Source organism: Staurois parvus, unplaced genomic scaffold (assembly GCF_062004578.1).
Source record: "Staurois parvus isolate SC_StPar_1 unplaced genomic scaffold, SC_StPar_1.0 ptg001198l, whole genome shotgun sequence".
In the NCBI taxonomy this organism is placed as follows: domain Eukaryota; kingdom Metazoa; phylum Chordata; class Amphibia; order Anura; family Ranidae; genus Staurois; species Staurois parvus.
In genome coordinates, this window is record NW_028318994.1 from 306,815 (window position 1) to 320,287 (window position 13,473).

A 13,473-nucleotide genomic window follows, 5' to 3' on the forward strand; every position below is an offset into this window, starting at 1 on the left:
CCCATCTGTCTCCGTCCCCCTACCACCACCATCTGCAGCCTTCTGGGACACGTCACATGAGGCTGCAGGACCTCTTACAGCTCTGCATTACCTTGCGCATGCGCAGTGGGTAGATATAAGGGAGGCAGCTTTCTCCCACATCCAAGATGGCAGTGTTGGAGATCTGAAGCCTGGTGAACTCTTGGCTTCGGGGAAGCTGGTAAGTACCTGTTGAAAGTTAGCTGCTACAGTATTTGTAGTTGCTGGTTTTTAATATTTAAGGATCATTTCACCACCCCCTCTGCCTATCCCTCCACTGGCTCCCTATCGCCCAACGCATCAAATTCAAACTACTCACTCTGACCTACAAAGCCGTTCACAACACTGCCCCTAACTACATAACCAACCTGATTCCCAGGTACCACCCTACCCGTACCCTTCGCTCTTCACAGGACCTCCTTCTATCTTGCTCCCTGGTCTCCTCGTCACACGCACGTCTGCAAGACTTCTCCAGCTCCTCCCCCATCCTATGGAACTCACTACCCCAATCCATCAGACTGTCACCTTCCCTCCTCACCTTCAGGCACTCCCTGAAAACCCACCTCTTCAGGGAAGCCTACCCCACCCTCACCTAACTGCTGCTCTCCTTCATTCCTCCTACCACTCCATCCCCCACAGCCACTTCCTCCTGTACCACTACCCCCTCCCTCCTAGATTGTAAGCTCGAAAGAGTAGGGCCCTATAACCCCTCGTGTGCTGTTTGTAGTTGCTGTAATGTTTCATGTATTGTCCCCCCCCTATTGTACAGCGCTGAGCAAACCCTTTGGCGCAATATAAACTCAATGTAATGTAATTTCACACCAGAACACAGTGCAAGAAAGGCGCTTTCCCACACTGCAGGTGAATGTGCTGCCCTTGCGAACTGCATGTGGGTGCCAATGTATTAAACGGCACCCCAAACGCAGTGCATTTATGGGCACCAAATCGCAATGGTAGAGCAGGACCATGTGGTTTGGTGCAGTGTGTTTTGAGAGTAGTGCGGTTTTGTAGCCCATTCAATTTATTCGGCTGTCAGAACTCCATGGGAATGCACGCAATCCAATATGAACAGTCCCTAAAACCAGGAGTGAAGTTCCCCTTTAACCATTTACGTAGAATGTCCCGAGAGTCAAGGATTAAGCATACGCTCAAAGCTGCTGTAGCTTATTGGGATTTTTTGTTTGTTTTTTACCAAAGACGTACAGCGGATATAGAAAGTCTGCACACTCTTGTTAAAATGTCAGGTTTCTGTGATGTAAAAAAATTAGACCAAGATAAATCATTTCATAACTTTTTCCACCTTTAGTGTAACCCATAAACTGTACTTTTGAACAACAAATGGAAATCTTTTAGGTGGAGGGAATATGGTTGCATAAGTGTGCACACCCTTAAACTAATACTTTGTTGAAGCCCCTTTTGATGTGATTCCAGCACTCAGTCTTTTTGGGGATGAGTTTATCAGCATGGCACATTTTGACTTGGCAATATTTGCCCGGTCTTCCTTGCAAAAACACTCCAAATCTGTCAGATTGTGAGGGCATCTCCTGTGCACAGCCCTCTTCAGATCACCCAACAGATTTTCTATCAGATTCAGGTCTGGGCTCTGGCTGGGCCATTCCAGAACTTTAATCATCTTCTGGTGAAGCCATTCCTTTTGTTGATTTGGATGTATGCTTTGGGTCATTGTCATGCTGAAAGATGATGTTCCTCTTCGTGTTCATCTTTCTAGCAGAAGCCTGAAGGTTTTGTGCCAATATTGACTGGTATTTGGAACTGTTCATAATTCCCTCTACTTTGACTAAGACCCCAGTTCCAGCTGAAGCCAAACCGCCCCAAAGCATGATCCTGCCACCACCATGCTTCATAGTGGGTATGGTGTTCATTTGGTGATGTGCAGTGTTGTGTTTGTGCCAAACATATCTTTTTGAATTATGGCCAAGAAGTTCAACCCTGGTTTCATCACACCATAACATATTTTCTCACATGCTTTTGGGAGACTTAGAATGGTGTTTTTTTTAATTGAGTTGTACAGTTTATAGGTCACATTAAAGGTGAAACAGTTCTGAAATTATTTCTTTGTTTCATTTTTCTACATCACAGAAACCTGACATTATACAGTGGATATAAAAAGTCTACATACCACTGTTATCTATATACATATTTTTCTCTGTGAAAGTCCTCTTACTTGACAAGTCCCAAGAGTGGACCGAGTGGCAGATCCTCTCCAAGTCATTAAGGTTTGGAGGTTGACGTTTGGCAACTTGAACTTTCAGCTCCCTCCACAGATTTTCAATCGGATTAAGGTCTGGAGACTGGCTAGGCCACTCCAGGACATTAATGTGCTTCTTCTTGAGCCACTCCTTTCTTGCCTTGGCCATGTGTTTTGGGTCATTGTCATGCTGGAACACCCATCCACGACCCATTTTTAATGCCCTGGCTGAGGGAAGAAGGTTCTCATCCAAGATTTGACGGTACATTGCCTTTTTCATTGTCCCTTTGGATGCAGTGCAGTTGTCCTGTCCCCTTAGCAGAAAAACACCCCCAAAGCAGAATGTTTCCACTACTATGTTTTACAGTTGGGATGGTGTTCTTGGGGTCATAGGCAGCATTCCTCCTCCTCCAAACATGGCGAGTTGAGTTGATGCCAAAGAGCTCGATTTTGATCTCATCTGACCACAACACTTCCCACCAGTCCTCCTCTGCATCATTCAGATGTTCAGTGGCAAACTTCAGACGGGCCTGGACATGTGCTTTCTTGAGAAGAGGGACCTTGCGGGCACTGCATGATTTCAATCCCTGTTGGCGTAGTGTGTTACCAATTGTTTTCTTGGTGACTGTGGTCCCAGCTGCCTGGAGATCATTGACAAGATCTTCACGTGTAGTTCTGGGATGATTCCTCACTGTTCTCATGATCATTGACACTCCACGAGGTGAGATCTTGCATGGTGCACCAGATCTAGGGAGACTGACAGTTGTTTTGGGTTTCTTCCATTTGTGAATGATTGCACCAACTGTTGTCACCTTCTCACCAAGCTGCTTGGCGATAGTTTTTTAGCCCAGTTTAGCCTTGTGAGAGTCTACAATCTTGTCCCTGACATCCTTGGACAGCTCTTTGGTCTTTGCCATGGTGGAGAGTTTGGAATCTGATTGTTTGATTGCTCCTGTGGACAGGTGTCTTTTATACAGGTAACAATATGAGATTAGCAGCACTCCCTTTAAGAGACTGCTTCTAATCTCAGCTTGTTACCTGTATGAAAGACACCTGGTAGCCAGAAATGCTGCTGAATGATAGGGGATCAAATACTTCTTTCCCTCATGAACATGCAAATCAGTACTTGCTTTGTTAGACATGCATTGTCTTTTGAATTTTTTGCTGGTATTTTGTCTGTGTTACAATACATCTACCATTCGATTAGACTGATAATTTCTTTTTGAGTGGGCAAACATTCAAAATCAGTAGGGGGTCAAATACTTATTTCCTCCACTGTTTCTTATGAAAGTGAAGTTACCCTTTAACAAAGGAGCTTGACCCTCTTTTGTAACTGTCAATATATCCAATGAACACCTTCCTGCAATACGCTCAAAAATGTATGGGTTTTGCAACAACAGGCACCTGGAGACACGAACCAATGTGAATATTTGCCGTATTTTTTTTTTTTCTCTTGTCTTTGGTAATTTTGTTTATTTTTTTGTGCACTTACCACATTCCTGATGAAGGGGACATGCATGGCTCTGAAACTTTGCACTTCTTAGCTGTGACGTGATCTCTTCACTAACAATGTTTGTACTTTACATGAAATAATCGTATTGTGCTAGCAAATTTTCACTTCACCTTTTCTTAATTAGGCTCAAGATCTGCATCATTTCATTAGGTTAAAGCGAAAACAAACAAAAAGTGCACCAACCTTGCGCATTACCTCAGTAAGCCAAAATGTGTTAGCTATAGAATAATCACAAACAATGAAGTATATCAAGCATGTAAGTCCTCAAAGGGACTAGGGATATAGGGGGCCTGCGCGAGTCCCATCATAAGAGTGGACACTCGGGGTACAACTGATGCGTTTCGAAGGGCGTCCCTTCTTCCTCAGAGCTCTGTATTTGATCAAATACATTTTGGCTTACTGAGGTGATGTGCAAGGTTGGTGCGCTTTTTGTTTTGTTTGTTTTCACTTCACAGTATTGGTCAGCCTTGTTTGAAGCTGCACAACCTCATATGCACTGGTGGTAGAAACTTTCAAGTCCTGGTTCCTTCTACTTACCCCGGGTTGGGTCACAGAGCGCAAGAGAGTTCGTTTTCTTCCATTTCCTTCGGTTAGCAGAGTGGTGCAGGCATAACGGCTGCACCACTCTGTAATTTCCCTCCATTGTTTAGAAGCAAAGCAACGTGGAAGAATGGGGATATATGGCAGGAAGCCTCATAGCAGTGGAGATGTCTGAGCTTAATAATATTTCTGAGTCAGATCGATGTTAAAGGATCAATGCAAAGGAATGTAAACAGTTTGCTTTTATTTCTCACCCTGTTTTACGATCTGGATTGCTGAGCTTGTTAGTCAGTATTACAGACGATGTGTGTGTTTTTCTCATTGATGACTCGTCTGTCCAGCACAGGAAGGGGGTGGCGATATCTCCTAGTAGTTGGGTTACTAATCAAAACCATAAGCATTAAATGTGACTGTGGAGGCAGCTTGTAATTCGGCACGGGCAATCACCACAAGAGTAAATATGTATAATTTAATGTTTTATTTCTATTACAGTTTTATTAGAGCGTGTGTGAGTGTGTTTGGTTTCTTTTTTTTTTTCTTTCAGTTTATAGTTACATTTTGAGTTCTGCAAACAAATATTATTTTTGAGAAATCTCATCAAGAGAATTAGCCACTTGCCCTCCAGAGGATTTACCGCCTTTCTGACCGGGCCCTTTTTTTACGATACGGCGCTCCGTTACTTTAATTGACAATTGCGCGGTCTTACAACGCTGCACCCAAGTGAAATGTACAGCCTTTTTTCCCCACAAATAAAGCTTTCTTCAGTTGGTATTTGATCACCTGTTTTTGTGTTTTTTGTTTTTTTTTTACTTTTTGTGCTATAAACAAAAAAAGACTGACAATTTTGGAAAAAGAAAACTATATTTTTGACTTTTGGCTGTTAAACATGTCCAGTAAAAAAATATAAAAAAAATCTAATTTTGTCATAAATTTAGGACAAAATGTATTCTGCTCCATGTTTTTGCTAAAGAAAATCCCAATAAGTGTATATTAATTGGTATACATGAAAGTTATAGTGTTTACAAATGGCGGTATATATACTGGAATTTTTTTATTTATTTATTTTTTTACTAGTAATGGCTGCGATCAGCAACCTATAGCAGGACTGCGCCGGTCATTCTGACACTGGGGGGAACTGACTTAGTGTCACTGACATCCCCAGTGACACCAATAACCATGATCAGTGCTAATAAAAAACACTGACACTGTACTAATGGCACTGGGCAGGAAGGGGTTAATATGTGTGGCGATCAAAGGGTTAACTATGTGCTGTTTTACTATGTGTGCTGTGTGTGTGTGCTTTCCATTGTAAGCACACTGCTTTTGTATGGCTCTACTATGCAGAGCCATACAAAGCATTGTGCAGGAGCTTACAGGGGAGAGATTTGTATTTACATACAGGTCTCTTCCCCCCCCCCCCCCCCCCCCCCCCCGGAGATCGCCGGGTGCCGGCACAAAATCATCAGCTGGGACCTGGTGATTGACCGGTGAGGCCACGAATGGTGGCGCGGGTAGGAACCCCTTACCTGGAACTGCAAAATCACTTGTGTATATATACGTGATTTTGCGCACCCGTGCCGCCCTGTAGCAGTATTTCTGTGTTAGGGCGGTGTGGAAGTGGTTAAGGTCAGCCTTCTTTTGTTTTGTCTTTGGGAACCTTTTTGTTTGTTTGTTTTTTGTTTTTTTGGTTTTTCTTTCTTACGCTCTTCTGCCAGTCCTTGAATCTATCACTGTACTCTTATGTAGCTTTTGTGCACTGGTGAGCCTAAAGCCCTGTACTCACGATGAGAATATCAGACAAATGATCGTCTATTTTTTGTATGCATGCTGAAAGTCAAGACTTTTCTGAAGTTACGAAAATTCTTGTATGGCAAAATAAAAATTGGGAAGTGATATGTATTTGTATTGTATTTTTGGATGAAAACTGTACTAATTAAATGAAAATCGTATGATTTTGTATAGTACAACAAAATTTTCATGGTTGTCCCTTCGAATAATTTCAGACAAAAGCTGTGTACTATCAGATTATCGTATGATCGCTTTGAAAGCGGTATTTTTCATGCAATTTTCTGTTCGTGTGTACTAGGCTTAACCAACTTTTGTGAACATGCTATTATGTCTGTAAAGTTTTCTTAGCTGCTGAAATGTGGATGACATTGATCAAAGTGATGTCTTCGATCCACAATCAATGCATACAGATCTTGTGTGAAAAACAGCTCCAAAAAATTAATGGTGTTCTTTAAAATTTGCTGTTTCCACCTGCATTCCGGATTGGGCAGTGCATGGGGGAAGTACGGGTGCTGCAGAATTTGTGGGCTGCCAATTGGAATTTGCAAGCACATCCAGAAGGATACTAGGGGCTCTACGGGCCTGTCTGCGAATTATTGGTGGCTGCGGGACACTGCTTGTGCTCGCCACCGCACCAGCTTGTACTGCACTTATGGTACTTGCCACGTCACCAAGTGATACTGCAGTGCTGGTATGTGAAAGACCAGGTTGCACTAGGCCGCTGGTGCTCACCAGTTTACCAAAAGGTAGCGCGGCACTAGTACTGGCACTCTGTTGCATATGAGAGTCATCATGTGTTTGTAACATCTCAGCAACCTGGGAATGGAGTCGGGTACGCCTGATCTTCTGAGCTATCTGTCGGCGTGCGGTTGCTGTCTACAAGTTCGTATTCTGAGGCTGGTGGTGTCAGTGAGTCTTCCTCTTCACTCTCACCTGACATGCTAAGAATCCTGTAGGTCTCTTCACTAGAATACCTTTCCATTGACGATTTGGCCACTAAATATATGGGTACCTAGTGGGACTCACTGGAAAAGAGCAACTGGCTGTCAGGGACTGCTTGAACCGCTACATAAAAATTTACCGGTAAGTGCAAGCAGAGATCAGGCCTAATTCTGCCAACACTGCGGTTTTGTGGTCAATGGATCAAGTGACAGTGACCTACTGACACTGCACTTGCTGGGGGGGATAAGCGTAGGGGCTTAACGCAAGTGCTAGGGCTGATCCTGCTAACGCTGCATATTTGGGGATACTATACTAATGTGAACGCTGGTATAGTGCTGATCTGATCAAAGATATTGATCCGTTTAGACACTATAATGTGTGTGTGTGTGTGTGTGTGTGTTCCTGGCAATCGAGGGGTTAAATGTGATTACTGGTGTACTGACAGGCAATCTGGCGCTAACTGACGCTAACACTATTCTGTACACTGTACTAATGGCACTGGTGACAGGACAGTGAATGGGTTAACGGGGGGGGGGGGGGGTCGATCAAGGGGTTAAATGTGTTCTAACTGTAGAAGTGTGTTGCTTTTACTTACTGTGTCTTGATTCTTCTCTCTCTGGGTTGGAATGTGCCCAGAGAGAGATGTCATTTCCTGTAACTGTGTAACTGTAAACACAGGTACAGGAAGATCCCTGATAGGACAGGGATCGATCGTTCGACTTAGGCCAACCATCACTGACCTAAATTGGATGATTGATCCTTGGGGATGAAATCATGGTACCCGTCGGTCGGCGGAGGGCGTGCCTCCACCCCTTCCGTCCCGTGCAAACCGCCGGAGCCCAAATAATGTGTGTGTGTGTGTATATATATATGTATGTATGTTATTTTGCGCACCATGCTGCTTTGTATCAGTATTTCTGATATAGGGCGTTCGGGGAGCGATTAAAGCGGAGTTCTACTGTTTGCCTCCTCTCCGCCTCCACTGCCATATTTGGCACCTTTTTGGGTGGAGCGGGTTTTCAGTTTTGACAGGTACCTGCTCCCACTTGCGGCGAAGTGAGCTGAAAATTCAGCCCCCTCGTTCCTCGCAGTCTTCTGGGAACCTTCACAGGTCCCAGAAGACTTCTGGACCAATGAGAATGCACAGTGGGCACCCAGCTGTCACAGCCTGGCGCCCACAGTTGTGATGCAGAGGAGAGAAAAAGCAGAGAAGGGACGGCGTGGGTAAGGATATCGCTAGACCCTGCGACAGGTAAGTGTGTATCTATTAAAAGTCAGCAGCTACAGTTTTTGTAGATGCTGACTTTTGTAGATGCTCTCCTCCTCCCTCTATACCTGCATCCCGACATACGGTCAGCACCCACTGATTGGTCCCAGGCCTCTAGATGGGCAAGTGGAGCCCGGGGACATATAGCGGGCAGGGGGGGGCGGTGGCTGGTACTGTGGGCTGTGTGGTAGCAATCAGGCGGCAGCACTGCTGCCTGAATTCTTCCACCTGACAGACGAGCCCTGCTGCTTACCTGCAGCAGGGCTAAAGGCAAAAAAACCTACCTGCCGGGCGCCTACATGTCCCGGGCGTTGGGCGATATGAATTGCACATCCCTGCCTGTATATAAGACTTATATACTGTATAACTAATGTCATAAGGACAAATGTACAACTGGTAAAATTTTTCTCAGTAAATATATTTCTAAAGGTGCTATTGACATGAAATTTTCCCCACATGTCGGAAACAACCCATATAACCGAAACATAAGTTCAGAAATTATGTTCTGTGTAATAAAATGAAATAAAACAGGAAAAAAAGTATTGAACACATGAAGAAAGGGAGGTGCAAAAAGACATGGAAAGCCAAGACACCAGCTGTAATCTATCAATTAGTAAGCAATCCTGCCCCTTGTCAGTGCAAATTCATATCCTCTGGTTCAGTCTCAACTGATGGCTTGGCATTAGCAAGGTGTCACACAAGAAACCTCTCATGATGGGTAAAAGCAAAGCGCTTTCTCAAGACCTTTGCAACCTTCTATGTGTGGTCACGTTGTGGTGGTACCGCAGCTACCAAATGACAACCACATGTGTAACAATACACAAATCGCAGAATTTCCACAATCTAATATAAAGCTGTATTGATATCTCTCATTGCAACAATACTGCAGCTACATATGAATATATGTCAGTTAAGCACCGCTTGATACTGGTGAACCACTACAGTATATTTCTGGCCCCATAAGTATGTGAAATTTTGCTGTACAGTGCTATGGCTTCAGATATACAGTGGTACCTCGGTTTACGAATTTAATGCGTTCTCCGGGACGTTTCGTATTGCGAAAACTGAAACATTGGAAACTGAAACATAGGAACGCATTGAAAAACACCTCCATGCTCGATGCCACGTGCTACCCACAGACTCCAGCATGCACGAGGGCAGCGCTGTAAAAACCTCCCAGGCGCAATGCATCCTGGGGAAACTTGCTTCGTATTGCGAAAAAAATCTTTAACCGAGGCATTATTTTCAAAGGATTTTCATTCGTAAACCGAAAATTACATTAACCGAGGCGTTCGTAAACCGAGGTACGCCTGTATATTAGTCCATCAAAGCTAAGGTCTGTTGAGCTTGGTTCTTAAATAACTGGCAAAATATCCACAGCCTTATGCAGGCCATAGACTGGTCGAATACCGTCCGTTTTTTAAAAAATAAAACACGAAAAATCAGTCGTTCAATAGGCCAACGTTGCCACCAACGGTAAAAAAAAAAATCGGCCGATTTTCGTCCTGTCTACAGCCGGCATTTAATTACTTCTGTCCCTGCAGAGAGCTCCGCTATTATATTTGACGTGAAAAAGTATTGCGGTTGCAACAATGTATCCATTTCAGATATAGATGTTTTTATTCGAATACAAATAGATACATTGTTGCAACTGCAATACTTTTCATATAAAATATAATAGCGAACTGGAATTCTTCTTCTACTTTTTTCTTCTTCTTTTTCTTCTTCTTGCAGGTCACGGGTCATGCGTAGATTTTTTTATTGGTAAAATGATCGGCTGATTTGCCCATCATTGCCGTGATTTATTTATTTTTTTTCCACTTCACCGATAAAAAAAAAAAATGTGCCAAAACCTGGAAAAATGGCCGACCAATTAACCCACTAACGATGCGAAAATCGGCCATTTTTTTTTTCGCCCGATTTTTGACCCATCTGCTGCCAGCATTTAATTACTTCTGTCCCTTGTGGAGAGCTCCGCTATTATATTTGACATGAAAAAGTATTGCGGTTGCAACAATGTATCCATTGCAGATACAGATGTTTTTATTTGGATACAAATAGATACATTGTTGCAACTGCAATACTTTTCATATAAAATATAATAGCGGACTGGAATTCTTCTTCTCCTACTTTTTTCTTCTTCTTTTTCTTATTCCTCTTCTTTTTCTTCTTCTTGCAGGTCACGCGCAGATTTTTTATCGGTAAACCGATTTGCCCATCATTGCCGTAAAAATGGGCCGATTTTAATTTTTTTATTTTTTTTTCCAGCTTTAAAAAAAAATGTGCCAAAACCCTGAAAAATGGCCGACCAATTAACTTACTAACTGTGCGAAAATCGGCCGTTTTTTTGGCCGAAAAATCGGCCGATTTTCGACCCGTCTATGGTCTGCATTATATTGGGTTATACTGTGGTCTACCATAGCAACATTGCTGCAGCTTCGTACAGATCTACTGTACGTTCTTCTAGCTCCAGTGATGCTCTGTTTGGCATGATGCATAAATAACTGTGAGCCAGCCTCTGTGGGTGTTCCAGCCGTGCAATGGATAAAAGTTACTCTGCATCAGTCTATATATTAATAGATGATGATCTAACAGCTCTGTGCAGACAAAGATTTCCTGGACTGATCCTGCACCGTCTGATGCCCGGTGTATTAAATCACGGAAAGATGTTTACCATCAGCCTTACACATATAGTATACAGTGTGTGTGCCAAAGGATTCCTCTTATGAGGATACTTATTCATCAGATGAAAACATCATTTGTCGCATACTTAGTGGTTTTTGTTTTTTTTTTTTGGGGGGGGTTCCATCTTCTTGGGTCCCCTGCGGCCACTCCTGGCTCCTCCCCTCTGCCAAGTGCCCCGATAGCAAGCCACTTGCTATGGCAGCACTTGTGCAGGCTCACTCCCTGGCCAGCTCTGTGTTTATTGACACACACAGCGCGTCGCTCGGCCTCGCCCCTGCTCCCTCCTAACTGGCTGTGATTGATATAGCAGCGGGAGCCTTCAAGCCAATGAGAATGGGGGAGAGCAAGCACATTGCTGTATTGAGCTCGGGCTCAGGTAGGTATAAGGGGAGGAGCTAGCGGGGAAGCTGAGCATTGAAGGTTTTTAACCCTTGTGCAGGGAATGCATCACAATAAAAAAAAACCTTCGCCCTTTACAACCACTTTAATGAATCTCCACTTTATCGATGCTGTGGGTGGACTGAATTGCTGAGTGCAGCTGGTATATCTGGTGAAAGGGATCCTGGGTACTGAGCTACCTACTATGACCCCAGCTTGTCAATGCACATTGGTATACCCAACACAAGTAGAGAGTGACACCGTGAGCAACACTGCAGCTTAGTCATTTGCACTTGTGCCTTGCAGCACTGGGGTCCTCAGTTTGAATCTCAGCCAGGATACTGTATGTTCTGCTTGTGCTTCCTCCCATACTCCTAAGACATGCCGGAAGGTTGATTGGCTCGTTTCTAAATTGGTCCTAGTATATGTATGTATGCCCTTATGCTAGGTACCTTAGATTGTAAGCTCTTTGAGGGCTGTAAGGTGGAATGTACATGCAAATTGCTGGTGCTATAGAAGTAAAAAAATAATTGAAGCTGAAAGGAAAAGAGTGGGTAGCACTGGGAGGGATAGTGGATTGGGACTAGGTGTGGCTGGCCCGCTGGATGGCAGTCATTGTGTGTTAATGTCAGAGGAGGCGAGGGTCCGAGATTTGTCACAGTTAATTACCTAATTTTCTTTTCTTCTTTTTTTTTTTTTTTTCTGCTTTTTTTTATTTTTTTTTGTTTTTTTTTTTTCTGGTAGGTTAATGCCAGTTTTTGCTGCTATTTGGGAAAACTGACAAGACGTCTTTCAACTGGTGCTCCATGATTTGAACATTGGAGTGTTCTCAGCTTGACATGAAGATGGAGGCAGTTGGAAAGAGTGAACAGCTGTTGGAATCTGAAGTGCCTCCTGTGACCCAACAAAAAGTGGACTCTCCTGCTGATGAGGGAGTTCTGGACCTACAGGCTTCCCTAAAGGACAGTGCACAGGATGTCCCTGACTCTTCTGGACTTTCCTCAATGCCTTGCCTGTTGATGGAACTGAGAAGAGACTCCTCAGAATCTCAGCTAGCATCTACTGAAAGCGACAAGCCAACAGCGGGCCGAGTGTATGAGAGCGATTCCTCCAACCACTGCATGTTGTCCCCTTCTTCCAGCGGACATTTGGCCGACTCAGACACACTGTCTTCCGCCGAAGAGAACGAGCCTCGGCGTCCAGAAGCAATAACCGAAGGCTGCGATGCTGCTGCCCAAGGAGCTGCTGTGGCTCGAAAGTCACGGAGGTCCCGCTCCGAGAGTGAGACGTCAACCATGGCTGCCAAGAAAAACCGCCAGTCCAGTGATAAGCAAAATGGCAGAGTCACCAAGGTCAAAGGCCACAGAAGCCAAAAGCACAAAGAGAGGATTAGGCTATTAAGGCAGAAAAGGGAGGCAGCCGCACGCAAAAAGTATAACTTGTTGCAGGACAGTAGCACCAGTGACAGCGACTTGACCTGCGACTCCAGTACAAGCTCATCAGATGATGATGAAGAGGTTTCAGGGAGCAGCAAGACAATCACAGCAGAGATACCAGGTAAAAAAACGTCCTTGACCAAACTTGCTTGGCCCTCTTACATGGTGAGCACAGGTGTCTAAACCTTCTGTTTCAGTCCCCAGCTGGTAAGATGTTTTTATGTCACCAGTTTTATTTTCTCTGTTTTGGAACATCAAAAATTGTTTCCCTGCAGAATCGTTAAATATTTTTTACAATCTGAAGCCCCCTAAATTCTTTAGTGGGAACACATTTTGCAGACCTAGAGCATTAAAGTGTATGTAAGCCCAAAATGTATTTTTTCACTTTGACATCATGCCTCACTATGTTCATGTTTTTTCTTGAGCAAATCAGTTTTATCAATCCGTTACATCTCTTACCTGGACATCCTGTCAATAGCAGCACTTCTGTTTGTTATCCTCTACAGAACATATAGGCAGCCCAAGGAAAACTGAAGCCAAATGCTCTGCAGACTCACTGCTAGATTCACACTTGTGCGGCTCTGTGAGCTGTGTTTTGCATGGGCTTGGCAGTCCTTTCATTTGAATGGCCTGTTGTGCTCCTGAAAATGCAGGGAAAAGGTAGCTGCTCCATTTTTTTTTTTTTAAACCGCTGCCT

The 13,473-nt window shown here is 43.9% G+C and overlaps 1 protein-coding gene across 3 annotated transcripts in view; it reads left to right on the top strand.

Moving 5' to 3' along the window:
• Positions 1–13,473, top strand: part of ARK2N (arkadia (RNF111) N-terminal like PKA signaling regulator 2N) — a 165,043-nt gene that overhangs the window by 43,721 nt on the left and 107,849 nt on the right. For all 3 annotated transcript variants that reach the window (XM_089660024.1, XM_089660025.1, XM_089660026.1), the window contains exon 2: positions 12,085–12,897. In XM_089660024.1, coding sequence (XP_089516150.1) covers positions 12,180–12,897 — 718 coding nt within the window. In that variant the 5' untranslated portion in view covers positions 12,085–12,179. The remainder of the gene's footprint in view (positions 1–12,084; positions 12,898–13,473) is intronic.